Consider the following 15,000-nt stretch of genomic DNA (forward strand, 5'->3'; position numbering starts at 1 on the left):
GAAGCTGGAATTTCTCAAAACAATTCTACCCGGCAGAATACTGGCCGAATCGAAGCGGGAGGATGAAGAACTGGTGCAGGTAGAACTGACCACTCCGGAACATCTGGATGGATTCATGTCTACTATTCACCGGTTGGTGATGGTTACGCGGAATAAAAGTTCGGGGTAAGTTTTGAGCTATTTTAACTGAAACTTATGTATTACACATATTTTTTTTTTATTTCAGAGAGGAGAAAACTTTAAACCTGATGGTGAAGGTCATGAAGGGAGACGAATTGTTCCGGGAGAGCTGTCTGAGCCCGGTGCAGTTCCGGAACGAGATTTTTATCTACACCAAAGTTGTACCATGCTTCCAGCAGTTACTGGAGTCTAGCAGATGTTCCGTGAAAGGCGACAAGTGGTGTCCGCGGGTAGTGTTTGGAGTGGCGGGAAAGGTTCCCGAGTACAGCGATTGCTCCGAGACCATTTTGGTGATGGAGAACCTTGCCTTGGAGGGGTTCAAGGCTGGGCCAAGGAACGATTTGGACGAAGAGCACTTGGTGTTGATGGCAAGGAATATTGCCCAGTTCCATGCTTGTACGTATGCGATGAAAATCACAAAAGATCCGCGTTTGGAGGAACTAGTTAAGGGAATAATTCCATTCGATTTTGTCAGCGATGGAAATGTTTTGAATAGCTACGCATTGTTTTTCAAAATGGGGTTGGATCGACTGTTCGAGTACCTTGATAAAAATCCAAAGCAGCTTGATAGTGAACATTTCAAAAATGATATCAGTACACTCAGAAGCAGATATGGCGAAGCGCCAATTCATTTGATGCAAAAGTTGTTACATCAGGACGAGTTTTCTGTGATACTGCATGGCGACTACAATCGAAACAATGTTCTGTTCAAGTATGAAAACGACAAGCCGGTGGATATTCGAATGTTTGACTTCCAGGAAAATCGCTACGGAACTCCAGCAATCGACCTCATATTTTTCATGTGCATGAGCATGCCAACCGGTTTGAGGGAACGGTTCTGGTACCCACTGCTGGAACAATACCACGACAGTCTTATGTCAACCCTCCAAGACATTCTAAAGTGCGACGCCAATGACCCCAGACTGAAGCCGTACAGTTACGATAACTTCAAGAAGCATCTGCAGCGTTACGGGATGTACGGAGGCATGATTGCGGTTCACTTCCTACCTTGGATGATCTGCCCGGAAGAGGAGTGTGCCCAGCTGGCGTTCCACTTCGCCAACGATATGTACTCGCCGGAGATGAAACACTGGCTCATGATAGCTGGAGGGGACGCGGTAGATATACGGCTGACGGAGGTGTTCAGACATCTGAGTGTACAGGGATATTTGGATATCGTTCATGAGGATTGAGCTTCCAAAGATTTAATTTTACAAAAGATTTGAAAAATTTAGATCAGCTTTTGCTGTATGGTTTACTTTAAGGTTTAAAAAGTTATTGTATAGGGATTGTGGAAATCAAGAAATATCAATACATCAAAAGGTAGGCCTTATATTTTTGGAATGGAATCGATCAAATAAAGTATTAGGGGAAATATGCCCATTTTAAGCCTAATAATCGGTCGTGTTTGAATGATGCTGGTGTAGCGACCCTCAGTTAATCAGAATATAAATTTAGATTTTTAGTTCGACCAACAGGGAAGAATTTGTCAGAAGTACATTGGTCTTTACAATCAGACGAAGTGCAACATCTTCAGATGCACTCATTAACACATGTTGACACGAGTCAAGTGTTATATTTCTAGGAGCACGTAGGTTAAGATATAAATAAACACAGTAGGAGGATGGAAGGAAAAGCACAAAGCGAAAACAGAAGGGTCATGAACTCTGCCAGGATCCCTGCTGAGAATTTTCGAGCAGAAAGATTTCAAGATCAACGCGGTGTAGTCAAAACGCACGTGGCTGAGCTACTCCCGTAGAGATGAATATTGCGCATGCGTCTTGACTAAAAACGCTTCAGAGTATAAAAGCCTAAGTTAGATTTAGAATCGGGGGAGTTGAAATTAGGAAAGAGTTAAGAGTGGGAGTTGAGAGTTGCAGTTGGGAGATGGAGTTGATTATTCGGTGTAAGTGCTACGATGCACAGATTCAACCAAAATGCCACGGGGCATAGTGAAAAATGTTAAAATAAGATTAAGAAAAATCTAAGAATACATATTTTGGAGTTAAAGTGAAAATGGTGTCGTTCTGTGCTAAAGGAATAAAAATGAAAGAAATCCCAATGATATTAGAGACTAGGCTTACACAAGCTTACACACTGGATAATCTGCAGTGTTCCTTGAACCAAGTGTTGTTAAAACCAAGTGTTCCTTGAACCAAGAACACCAACGAGTAGAGCAACTTTTTGTGATCATTGCTGTTTATTTTCCCTTTTATTAAAAGTTATGCTATTCCTTTTACAAGCACTTAAAAAAATAATAATTCCCAGATGTATTCTAATCAGTCGAGAATGCATTTGGCCACGCCCATTTTCCTATTTTCAGCATAGTTCTTTTTTCTTCCAGCGCTCTGCTTAGTGCTGCCAAAATTGATGAAATTTTAAGCGAACAATCACGAAAAGTAGCATTTATAGAGAAAATTTCCTGGCATCACTGGCTCACTCCAAAAGGCGCTGCTGGTGGTGTTGGTAGCCACCCTTTGTTCTTTATTTGCCTTCGCTTCTAGCTCGGTTATCTTCAGCCTTCGATTGGAATGGGTGTGTGTGTGTGTGTGTGTGTGTGTGTGTGTGTGTGTGTGTGTGTGTGTGTGTGTGTGTGTGTGTGTGTGTGTGTGTGTGTGTGTGTGTGCAACCAACCAAACGGGACCACGCGGTCACTTCTTACAAATTGAGTTGTTTCCATGTATTTTAGATTTTACATTCTATACATGCAAATAACTCGCATAGGCATTTGGCAAGTGTTAGCTCTGCCGAGCTTCGGTGACCCATTTCTACGCAGGCTAGCCGTGCGCGAGGTACCTCAGCTTGAATCGACAAGCCCCGCTCTAAAGAACGTTTGCGTCGATCGGATTCAAACGTTATTTAGAACTTCCGAGTCCTTGTCAAATGGACAAAGACCCAGCACGTATATAGTTTGTAGTAATAGTATTCCTAATTTTACCAATCCAAAGGACGGGGGATCGAACCCCGACTTTGATTTTTTGTTCATGTTTAGTGTTTCAAAAATTCATATTTTCTGAACTTTCTCGTTTGGAGCAGATGGGAATCGAACCCAGGATCATTCGCTTACAAAGCGAACACCGTAACCAGTCAGCTACGGCTGCTCCATATTTCCAATTGGAAGTTTCTCACCCGAAAAGCAGAATCATCCGTCAAACCGGCACCGGCACAGTCGCATTGGACTCGACCAAAACGATAAGGGCGTTGTAGCTTGAAGATGTCAACCGCAATTGATGACTCCCGTCGGATGTTACAGGTCATCATAAAATCTGCAAGAACCTCGCAGGAACCCACCACAACCGTACCGAGCTCTAGCACTATCGTTCATTCGAAAAACACAACAACACGAACATTTTTTCAAAATTTTCGAACCGTGTATTCTTGGACACCCATTTCAAAACAAAAAAAAAAACTTCTTCAAGCAGCTTGACAAAAGATCTGCCATCGTAATCCACTTTTGTCGGTTTATCGCCCGACAACTTGAAATCTCAGCAGGCGTTGTAATCACTATCACCATCCAGCAAAAGCTGACCAAGTTTCATCACCCCAGGCAACGTTCTTCCGTGGACTTCGCTCACTCAGCTTGGACAACTTACTCCACTATTTATCTTTTTTATGTTTTTTTTTCACAAATTATCACACAAATACACGAAGGGGAGCAATTCTAAAATTCAATAACACACCAAAAGCACACCTCACAGCAGCTACACGCAAAATTAGTCATGTCCACGGAACTTGGGCAATAAGAAGCCGGATTTCCAACCGGAACAGTCCGTAAAACGGCAAGACACCGTCAGCACTACAACAAATCACTAACAAAACGTATAGACCGACCAAACTAATTAACTAAAATTCCATTAGAAAAAATATTTTTCAAATTCTCAAAGAATAAACGAAAAAACGCGGAGCAAAAACATAAAACGTCACGACGCGCGCACGGCTTACTTCGATCATCAGCCTTCGATTGGAATGGGTATTCGAAATTCAAACGTCAGAAGACTAGCGCGTTTGTTTTTTTGATGGTGCTTGCTAATTATTTACATTTTTCGTGATTATTTTTCAAGCAAGTGACTAAGTAATGGTCAAAAGAACATGTTGCCGGTAGTTGGAAGCAATTTTATATCTTAAGCGCTTTGAAAACGTTAGCGCAAGTGAAAAGATATTGATGGCGATGGCGTGTAGATGTGTGTGCCACCAAAATGATGATAAATGGTCTCGCAAGATATAAATTATCCAAAGTGCATTTAACTTTACCTTTTTCACCAGTAAGTGGCATACATTTGCGTGCTTACTAGAGGTGGTGCTGTTGCTGGTAAATTGATAGCCTAAATAGTATTTTTGGAGCTTTAATCGAGCATCAAACTCTTCATATAACGAAGATAGGTGAGCAAATCTCTATGAAATTGGCCGATTTAGACTATTTTTTTGATTTGGCTCAAACTTTATGCAGGCCTTCCCTATGACCAAAGAAGCTATTTTGAGTCATTGGTTCACCCATACAAGTCTCCATACAATTTTGGCTGCTGTCCATACAAAAATGGTACGCAAATATTTAAACAGCTGTAACTTTTGAGTGAATTTTCTAATCAAGACACCAAGTCTTCGGCAAAGTTGTAGGAATTGTTGAGGACTCTTGAGAACAAAATAGGTACACGGAAATAAAAATTTACAGATTTTTGAATCAACTTTTTTCACAAAAACTCAATTTCCCAAAATATGTATTTTTAGATTTTCGAGATTTTTTGAAATTTTTTAGGTGACAAAAGTCCGCAACTTCTGAGCTATAGATAAACATGGTCAAAAAATCTGCCGCTGAGTTATACATTTTTGAAAAATAATGAATTTTGGAAAAAATCGAAATTTTAAACCAAAATTTTTCTCAAATTTTTATGTAAAATTGAATTTGCAATCGAAATGTACTATATAGATTTTTTGATAAAGGTCTCCGTTTTCAAGATATAGCCACCGGAGTTTGATTTTAGCGAAATATTTGAGGTTTTCGGATTTTTTAAAATAGTGACCATGAGTGACCATTTCTAATTATTTTTTATTATTTTTTTAATCAATCAAGGATGCCTATTTGGAGTTGGGAGACTGGATTCATGGTGATTTGTCAACAAATAACTTCATTTATGTTAATTTTTCGAAAGGTGTACAAACTTTTTTTGCACCTTTTTGCCTTCCTCACTGAGGTAAGGCTATAATCCTGCTCTTAAAATGAACTTCGTATAAAAACGTCGTAGACCCACCTTCATGTATACATATCGACTCAGAATCGAAAACTGAACAAATGTCTGTGTGTATGTGTGTGTGTATGTGTGTGTGTATGTGTGTGTGTATGTGTGTGTGTATGTATGTATGTGACCAACAAACTAGCTCATGTTTCTCGGCACTGGCTGAACCGATTTGACCCGAACTTGTTGCATTCGACTTGGTTTAGGGTCCCATAGATCGAGTTTTATACAGATTGAAGTTTCGATAAGTAGTTCAAAAGTTATGTATAAAAATGTCTTTTCACATATATTTGGATCTCACTTAAATGTATGTAAACTATGTCCGGGTCCATCATCCGACCCATCGTAGGTAAGGTTATCAAAATACCTTTCCAACGAGTGCAAAACATTGAAGATCTGGCAACCCTGTCTCGAGATATGGCCACTTAAGTGATATTGATGTACTTTTTTGAAGCCGGATCTCACTTAAATGTATGTAAACTATGTCCGGATCCACCATCCGACCCATCGTTGGTTAGTTTATCAAAAGACCTTTCCAACGAGTCTAAAACATTGAAGATCTGGCAACCCTGTCTTGAGATATGGCCACTTAAGTGATATTGATGTACTTTTTTGAAGCCGGATCTCACTTAAATGTATGTAAACTATGTCCGGCTCCACTATCCGACCCATCGTTGGTTAGGTAATTGAAAGGCCTTTCCAATGAGTACAAAACATTGAAGATCTGGCAACTCTGTCTCGAGTTATGACCACTTAAGTGATATTTATGTACTTTTTTGAAGCCGGATCTCACTTAAATGTATGTAAACTATGTCCGGGTCCACTATCCGACCTGACGTTGGTTGGGTTATCAAAAGACCTTTCCAACGAGTGTAAAACATTGAAGATCTGGCAACCCTGTCTCGAGATATGGCCACTTAAGTGATATTGATGTACTTTTGTGAAGCCGGATCTCACTTAAATGTACACAGAAAAAAATATTTCTGTAAATTTACATTATTTATCATGTACCAAAAGGTATCATGATAAATGATGTATATTTACATTAGGTTCGTTGGAAATTTACATTAGATTCATTGGAAATTTACATTAGTTTTGAAAATTTACATTAGTTTTCGAATTTACATTACTTTTGGAATTTACATTAGTTCAAATCAACTAATTCTGATTAGCCAATGGGAATGAGAAGCTCGACTTGGATTGCAGTAGGAAAAGGGTGTGGCCTATGTTCTATTTTAAAATGAGTGAAGCGGGCAGCAAAAGGAAATTATGATTTTAAAAAAATTGTTTCACAGGTAGGGGACGCTTTCTCGTCGACGGCCAAGTGGAATATCGCTGGACTGGAATCGAACAGACGACGGGTAGGATGTTCGGTGTTACTGCTGCTACCCGCTGCCGACTGAGCCATCTTTGCATTTTATAAACGAGCGGCTAAGGCATCAACTTGTTCAGGGCGAGGCTCAGGCAGTGGGCCAGCGAAGTATGAGAGCGATAGAAAGAGAACCAAATATTACTATTTTTAGTTCGGGTAGTTTTGAAGTCAACGTTTGGCAGAAATACATTGGATATATGATTTACATTGAATAGAAATTTACAGGAAGTCAAACACGGGTAGAAATTCATCAGATTTGAGTTTCCATGCTCAACGTTTCCATTAGATTCATGATTTACATTAGATTTAGATTTACATTAGAGTAATTTCCATGACTTTTTACTTTTTACATTACATTTCAACATTACATTGAGTGAGTTTACATAAGAATCAGTAATTACATGCTGTGTAAATTTACATATTTTTTTCTGTGTATGTAAACTATGTCCGGGTCCATCATCCGACCCCTCGTTGGATAGATTATCAAAAGACCTTTCCAACGAGTCTAAAACATTGAAGATCTGGCAACCCTGTCTCGAGATATGGCCCCTTAAGTGATATTGATATACTTTTCTGAAGCCGGATCTCACTTAAATGTATGTAAACTATGTCCGGATCCACCATCCGACCTATTGTTGGTTAGGTTATCAAAAGACCTTTCCAACAAGTCTAAAACATTGAAGATCTGACAACCCTGTCTCGAGATATGGCCACTTAAGTGATATCGATGTACTTTTTGGAAGCCGGATTTAAAAAATAGATGACACTTGTGTACAGCCATTGTTGTGAGGAAGGCTCCAACCACATAGGTGGATTAAGTTAGTTTTTATTTTCGTAATAGTATTTGTTATGTAACTTTTTATAGAAATCATCTTTTCATTAGCTTTTTGTAGCAAAATGTTTGACATGAGTTTCTGAACAAAACGTAGTACAGGTTTCTGTCAAACTTTAAATTGTTTACATTTTTCATCACAAAATGTGCATTGTGCCCAAGGGGTGTAAATACTTTTTTCACATACTGTATGAAACATTCGTGAAATTTTCCAATCTTTTAAAAAAAATATTTTGAAAAATTTTAAATCAAGACTAGCATTTTAAATGGGCATAATATTCATTTTTTTTATTAATGTTAGTCTTGATCAGAGTTCGGACACTCACTCACGAGTTACTCAACCATGAGGAAAAACTAAGTTACCTGTGAGTAATTTACTCAACACTCTCGGTGAGTGTGAGGGCCTTACTCACATAGAGGGCTTTGAGGGCACTCTGGTCCTGATTTATTTTATTTTAATATTTTTTTCGAAAAGATCGGAAAAATTCACTGAAAATCTGACCATTAGTTGCGGAGAAAATGGTGGGTTGTTTGGGTGAGACTTCGAAAACTTCAATTTTCCTGATTCTATTTCTATAAGCCGCTGTACCTCAGCAACCAGAGGTCCAATCTTCAATGTCTCTAAGACAATTATACACTGAAAAAATCCAACATAGAAAAATCAAATGTTTTTTCACGTGAGTCACTCCAAAAACCAACACGATAACTTCACGTGCTTTTCATTTGAATCTCACGTGCTTTACATGTCAAATTAATGTTTAAATCATTCATCTCCAGCTGTTCGTTGACAAAAAAGAATTCACTCATTATTCGGATGATGTTCACGTGAGATTCAAATGAATTTCACTTGGATTTGCCCCAATCCGCTTGTCCTTTGGTTTTGAAGAGAATGTCACATGAGATTGAAATGAATTGCACTTTGATTTGCCCCATTTGACTTTTCCTTTGATTGCGAAGTGAAAAACACGTGAGACTCAAATGTTTTGGGTTTTAATTGCGTATGGTGAAAAAATTTCATTACTAAGATGGCCACGGACGATGATGGTCAAAAATTGCTTCTGGCTGTTTTTGTAAACGAATTTTATCTTTTCTAAAGATTTGTTTGCAAATTTAAACTGAGCATTCAATAAGTTTTCGGTGAGTACAAAAAAGAATACATAGTGAAGGTGCAGAAAATTTGATACTAACTAAGTTTCACATTTTTTTTCAGGAAATCAAGTTCCAGCTTCGGCTTCGGAATCCACACCTGATCCGGCGAATCGGAAGATCCGCTCTAGTTTCATCCGGCTGGCTATGGAAAACTACGAGAACCAATTATTTCGGGCGGTGCTTCCCGACGTCCGCCAGGAAGTGCTCTCAAGTTCTACGGACCCAGCGCGGAAACGGAATCGCAATCAGACTTTCCGACGCTGTGTTTTTACTATTTTGAAAAATAAATTTATTTATGCAAGCAATGTTTAAATAATTAAATTTCAATCCAAAAGAAAATACTAAATATTGAACACACATGAATTCCAATGGAAATCCATTTGAATCGCACTACAATCTCATCACATTTTTATAAGCCAATCATTGGAAATTCATGTGAGATTTCACGTCAGATCAACGTGTTTTTCATTTGGAATGACAGGTTCGTGCCATGATTTGATTTAAGTGCTTTGCTCATGAAATTCACATGTTAAGCCGTATGGGGCAGATTCACGTGTAAAACATGTGATATTGCTGTGTGCCTTTCTTTCAGTGTATAGCAAGACAATCTCATGGAAAATTTTCTGAACATCTTAAAATTTTTTTTAGAAATGGTCACTCATGGTCACTATTAAAAAAAAACGAAAAACTACAAATATTTCGCTAAAATTAAACTTTCGGTGGCTATATCTTGAAAGCAGAGCCTTTTATCAAAAAATCTGGACAGTACTTTTCGCTTGGAAATTCAATTTTACATTATTTTTTTGCGGATTGTTGTCCCCTAAAACAAATAAAAAAAATCTCAAAAATTAACAAAGGCATATTTTGGACAATTGAGTTTTTGTAAAAAAAAGTCTGGAAATTTTGTTTTTTGTGTACTTTTTTTTACCTATCATTTGCAGCTTGAAATTGTGATGAACTCCCTAAAGAGTTTGGTGTCAAAGACTTTTTTGTGAAAGTGGGTGCCCGATAAGATTGCGTACCTAATATTTTGAAAATATGCATCAAGACTTTTACAGGATGTCTTTAATGTTTGATATCAATCCGAAAATGAGCATAATGGTTACAGAAATCGTTTTCATCAAAATATTTTAGATCCGGCTAGCAAAATTTCTTTTGCTTACCTATCCAACGAAGTGTTACATAGTAAATCTGCTCATAATTTTTGACATAATGTCTGAGATCTAGAATCGAACAAGTGAGTATAACACATTTCTCGCTTACTTTTTCAAAAGTTCTATGTACATAGGAAGCCCATTGCGCATTGGTTGTTTTGAAAAGGAAATCCAGATTCTTGAGTATATCTTGGGCACCATTCGAAGAAAAAGATGTCCAATCGGGCCCAAAATTGAAGTAAGGGTTCCTAGACTGAAATAATAAGACCCGTATTTCTTTTGTTAGGCCATTAGGGTGACCTTCGTCGTGTTATGGTGGTCCGGAAAGCGCTTCCTCCGCCCCTGATGTATAAAAAGACCACATGGCTTATGAACAGGTGCTAAGATCCTATGGGACCATCCATGGACACTTTTTTTGAAGTGGAAGTTATTCCGTATCAGCGGAAATCCCACTTTGAAGATTATAATTATCCACCTTTATCAAGCTGAGATCATTAATTTGTTCGCCGGGTTTTATTTTTAGCCACATTCATCCGCGAAGATTAATACGATTCGTGAAGCGTCTCATCTAAACCCACAGCGTTGAGTTGGTGTCGGTAAAGCTTGGATGGTTGTCGTAGTAAAGTGCGTGTGTGCTCTTACAACGACATTCCAATATATTGCCTTTGTTCATGATGTTTTATATCTTCTGTGAAGCTGTGTAATTTCGAATCATGCACAGTGAAAAAAATAAAGATTTTCTGATAACTCTATTTGCCTTCCTCACCTAACTGAGGAAAGGCTATAAAATCACTCGAAAATTGAAATTCTTTATTTGACCTCCTAAAACCACCTTCATGTATACATATCGACTCAGTATCAAATTCTGAGCAATTGTCTGTGTGTGTGGTAGGATGTTGATCACAAAATTTGAACTGGATTATCTTGACACTGGCTGAACCGATTTTGTCTGTTTTGGTCTCATTCGATCCGTCTTGGGGTCCCATAAGTCGCCAATGAAAATTATAGAGTTAAGTTAAGTACTTCAAAAGTTATGCTAAAAAAACAATTTATGCAAAAGTCCGGTAGATTTTAAAAAGGGCGGTTTTGTAGGAAATCTAGCCATGTTGTACATTTTCAGAAAGGTATTTAAAAGACCTTTCTAACGAGTACAAAACATAGAAGATTTGATAAACTTATCCAAAGTAATGAGAACTTATGTGTATTTATGCATTTTAGAGGCCGGATCTCAAATATTCTGACGAAAACGTTGTCCGGATCTATAACACAGAAAAAAATCAATTCCCGTAATCGTGAATTAAGTTCACGAATGTGAGATCCACGAAGGAATTTATTCATGAGTATGGTGCATTTGCACCATAAACGTGAATATATTCCTTCGTGGTTCTCATAATCGTGAACTGACTTCACGGTTTCGAGAATTGATTTTTTTCTGTGAATGCGGCTTGTCGTTGGATAGGTAATCAAAGACCTTTTCAACGAGTTCAAAAGATTGAAGATCTGACAACCCTATCAAAAGTTTTAAGTATATGCACTGGATTATGTAGATCTGACTATCCAATCTGATGGTATGCCAAATTGATTGAACACTAAAAGATCCGCCCTTTTGTGTCTAATTCGGATAGCATTACACTTTAAATGTGTGAAAGGCACCAACCACCTAAAGGTGGATTAAGTTACGTTTTTTATATACCGTTGTTTGTTGTTTGTGATTTCAAAAAAATCAAATCAATTTGTTCACTCGAGATTCCAACTCGTAACTTGATGTCCGGGATCCCAAACGTCTTGTTTTGCTCCCATCCAACCCGGGATTCATACTGGCGACCTTTTAAATGTGAGTCCGTCTGCCGATCAGCGACTCTACCAAGGCAGGTTTTTTGCCCAGGTTGACGACTCCTACGACCTAACAAAAAAAAAAAATGCTTTGCAGAATTCATTAATTTGGATGTATAGAACTAAAAACATATTAAAATCAGGGACAAAAGATACCGCTTAGGACAAAGATTAACACAAATCGTAGATGGGTTGGGACAACTGATTTGTGAGTTGGTGGAGAATTGCCCTTTAGAATAAATGTTGTTATCTTCAGCTATTAACAGATTTCTGTATCCACCATGTTACATGCATTGGGGTGTCAACTATTTTCACTGTGTATCCCCTTGTATAAAACACCGGCTACTTTGATGTTGTTTGCGCAAGATAATGACCACGTGCGTGCGTTCACTACAACATTCAAACAGCAGAAGCCGCGTGTCACATTCGCCATTCGCGTCGCCACTGGTAGACACCACACAACGCTGATTTGTTGAGCACCTTTAACCGTCATCAGTAGTACTGATTCAGTAGTGGTGTCATACTGACGCGGTGACCATACTCATTCACTTGTATCATATGGTTTCGTTGAATGTGTTCATTGCAAAAATTAAATCTCATCAATTTCAACGAAACTCTGCGCTGTCGGGCAATGATCTAAGCTCGCTCTCTCGGACTTAGATCTCGTTGTCTCAATTGTTGGTTGTTTGGCTTGTTCGTACGGTTTGCAATTCATACGAGCAAACACTTGACCACCTCCACCACCGCCGTCAACGGCAGATACATTCCGCCACAGCACACACATCCTCAGTCAACAACCATGAGTTAGTTTATCAGCGGTCGCACTCTATCGCGGAAGCCGTAATATCTCGTCGCGAATTGCATAGCTCAATCACGGTGTACGAAGCCGTTATCAGCGCTGGGCGTTGAATTATTCGCGAACACTCCAGTATCACTGCTCGAGTGTACCAAGTTGGAGGCCAGTATTCCAACTCCCAATTTCACAACCAAAAGAAAAAAACCAAGTGAAACGATGAACGACCCCTCGAAAACCATCGACTTCATTAACCGGGAACTTATTCCGGGCATGGTCGAACGGGGTGAACTGACCATCGAAGGCGTATCCAACCCCTCAGAAGTTCACCTGGAACAGGTCGAAACGAGCCCGTTAGCGTCCGACGGGACGTTCATGTTAACCTTACCGTTTCGGACCAAGGTGACGCTGAGCAGCGGCGGCAAAGGCGATCAACGAAAGCACCGCGAGTACCGGCTCGTCGTTAAGGTGAGGCAATCCATCTGGCCCCCACTAATGGGAGTTTTTTTTGTTTTTTTTTGGTTCAATGAAACAACTCCACTGGATAGGGTCAAGTTCAAGTGGTGTGAGGGGGGGGGTTAAAAATAGCTTCCCTAATTACAAGCTCTATGCTTTCGAAGCTTCGGTGATTTGGTGGACAATGGTGACATCGCTTCTGCGTAATCAATTTTGATAAAAATGAGCTTCGATTTACAGTCAAACCTCGCATATGCAACTCATATGGGAGTGTATTTATTATAAACAAAAAATCTACTAAACTATATAAAATTGTAGTGTTTTAGATCGTTTTCAAGTCAGCAATGTAGTTCCACCGAATTTTACATGGATTGCGATATAATTTATGGGAAATTGGACGAGCTTTTCGTTAAAAATATAAACGAGACTGAAAAATAAAGTCTGTTCTATTGAAATCGGAGAGGGACGGGTACAAAAAGTCCCAGAAAAATTCCTGATGTAAGCTGGAATTGATCTCGGACCATCGGAAAAGCGAACTTCGGATTATTGGTTTTTTAGATTGCCCGTGTCTATGGGAGACAACCATAAGCAACTCTTGTGACTTAAACAAATCTAGTGGAATGATGAAAAGTTACATTTGCGAGGCGTTCTAATACGAGGTTTGACTGTATTCGTGTATTCAACTAGTGGATGAACGATCATTAGAGCTTGAACATCATTAGTATTTTATTCGATTTGGTAGAGCTGGTACCTAGTTGGAAATGGCTGGCACAATTCTGGCGTTTGTCTAAAGGGCTGGATGAGTTTCCCTCAGATTTGGCTAAGATTTCGACCAAAATCTGTCGAATATGCAACAAACCGGTCGTGCACGGTTCAACCGATTGAAACGATTAATTTTTTCCCCGGGAAACTGTTAGTACAGTCATTCCTAATATTCGGTTCACAGTTCATAGATCGCCCAATGTTCAAAAATAATACCAAATCGATAATTGATCATGATGATTTGTTTTTACCTTTATGTGAAAGTTTTTCTAGGGATCATTCCAATGATGTATTGACCAAATGTAATTTTTTACGTTTTATATCAAGTTTTCAAAGAAAAACATTGACCCTTGAAATCCACAAATTCAAAACACTTTTTTTTACGGATGTAAACAAACTTTGGTTCTCTCCAGGAGTACTTATTTTTACAAAATAATGAATACACAACTGTGGGAGGCACAAAAACATTCTACAATTATGGAACAGGGAATTTGGAGGCAGTGTTTTGCCGCTCTGGATAAAACGGTCTTGAAATGAAGTTTTTTGTTTTGTTTTAAAAGCACTACTTTTACTAGTGAAATAGCAAGAGAATGTCCAAATAAAGGTCCTAAAAATAGTACGGTAGACAGAAAAGATGCATTTGGCATGCTATTGACAAATTATCACAAAAGTGTTCCGAACTTGTGGGTGTTCCGAATATGTGGGATGACTGTAATTCCGGTCGATTTTCGCCAGTTTCGTCTGGCGTTTCGCAAAACCTGTCTTAAAAAGTTTGAAAAAAGGTGTTTGACAACCAAATTTACCAGAATATTTTCCGATTGGGTAGCTCATTTATGTACCATATTCATTAAAATTTTACAAAAAAGACAAAAAGAAACCCACATTTATTTCTGAGCCTCAGATCAAATATCTTGGAGGTTTGAAGTTTGAAGTAAATTATTTTTTCAAAAGCAAATCCAATTCCTTTCTTTTGTTAGAAAGGCAAAATGCTTCGAGGTACATAAGGTAATGCAAGTTCATTTACACTTAAATTTGTATGTTTCCAATAATTTGGATTTTTTTTCAACATAACTCTTGCATCAAATAGTAAACTAAAATTAAAATTGATTGCTCGTCAAACTTTTGTAGACTACTTCCAATACATGCCAGAAGAGATTGAATAAAAGTTGATGTTTCCAGTGGCTGTGTTATAAATTCGGAAACATTTTAAATAGTGGACGAATCTTTTCGCACTCTTT

General features: G+C 38.5%; 3 protein-coding genes across 3 annotated transcripts in view; 2 read left to right on the plus strand and 1 right to left on the minus strand.

The window, feature by feature from the left end:
• LOC120431042 (uncharacterized) overlaps positions 1-1,481 on the plus strand; it is a 1,565-nt gene extending 84 nt beyond the window's left edge. Inside the window, exons 1-2 of the mRNA XM_039596193.2 lie at positions 1-165; positions 227-1,481. The exon at positions 1-165 is cut by the window's left edge and continues 84 nt beyond it. Of these exons, the coding sequence (XP_039452127.1) occupies positions 1-165; positions 227-1,373 (1,312 nt within the window). The 3' untranslated portion in view covers positions 1,374-1,481. The remainder of the gene's footprint in view (positions 166-226) is intronic.
• Positions 1-15,000, minus strand: part of LOC120414006 (lachesin) — a 278,358-nt gene that overhangs the window by 74,229 nt on the left and 189,129 nt on the right. The window lies entirely within an intron of this gene.
• Positions 12,324-15,000, plus strand: part of LOC120431041 (uncharacterized) — a 7,670-nt gene continuing 4,993 nt past the window's right edge. The window contains exon 1 of the mRNA XM_039596192.2: positions 12,324-13,012. Coding sequence (XP_039452126.1) covers positions 12,764-13,012 — 249 coding nt within the window. The 5' untranslated portion in view covers positions 12,324-12,763. The remainder of the gene's footprint in view (positions 13,013-15,000) is intronic.

This window comes from Culex pipiens, chromosome 3 (genome assembly GCF_016801865.2).
Source record: "Culex pipiens pallens isolate TS chromosome 3, TS_CPP_V2, whole genome shotgun sequence".
NCBI classification, from domain to species: domain Eukaryota; kingdom Metazoa; phylum Arthropoda; class Insecta; order Diptera; family Culicidae; genus Culex; species Culex pipiens.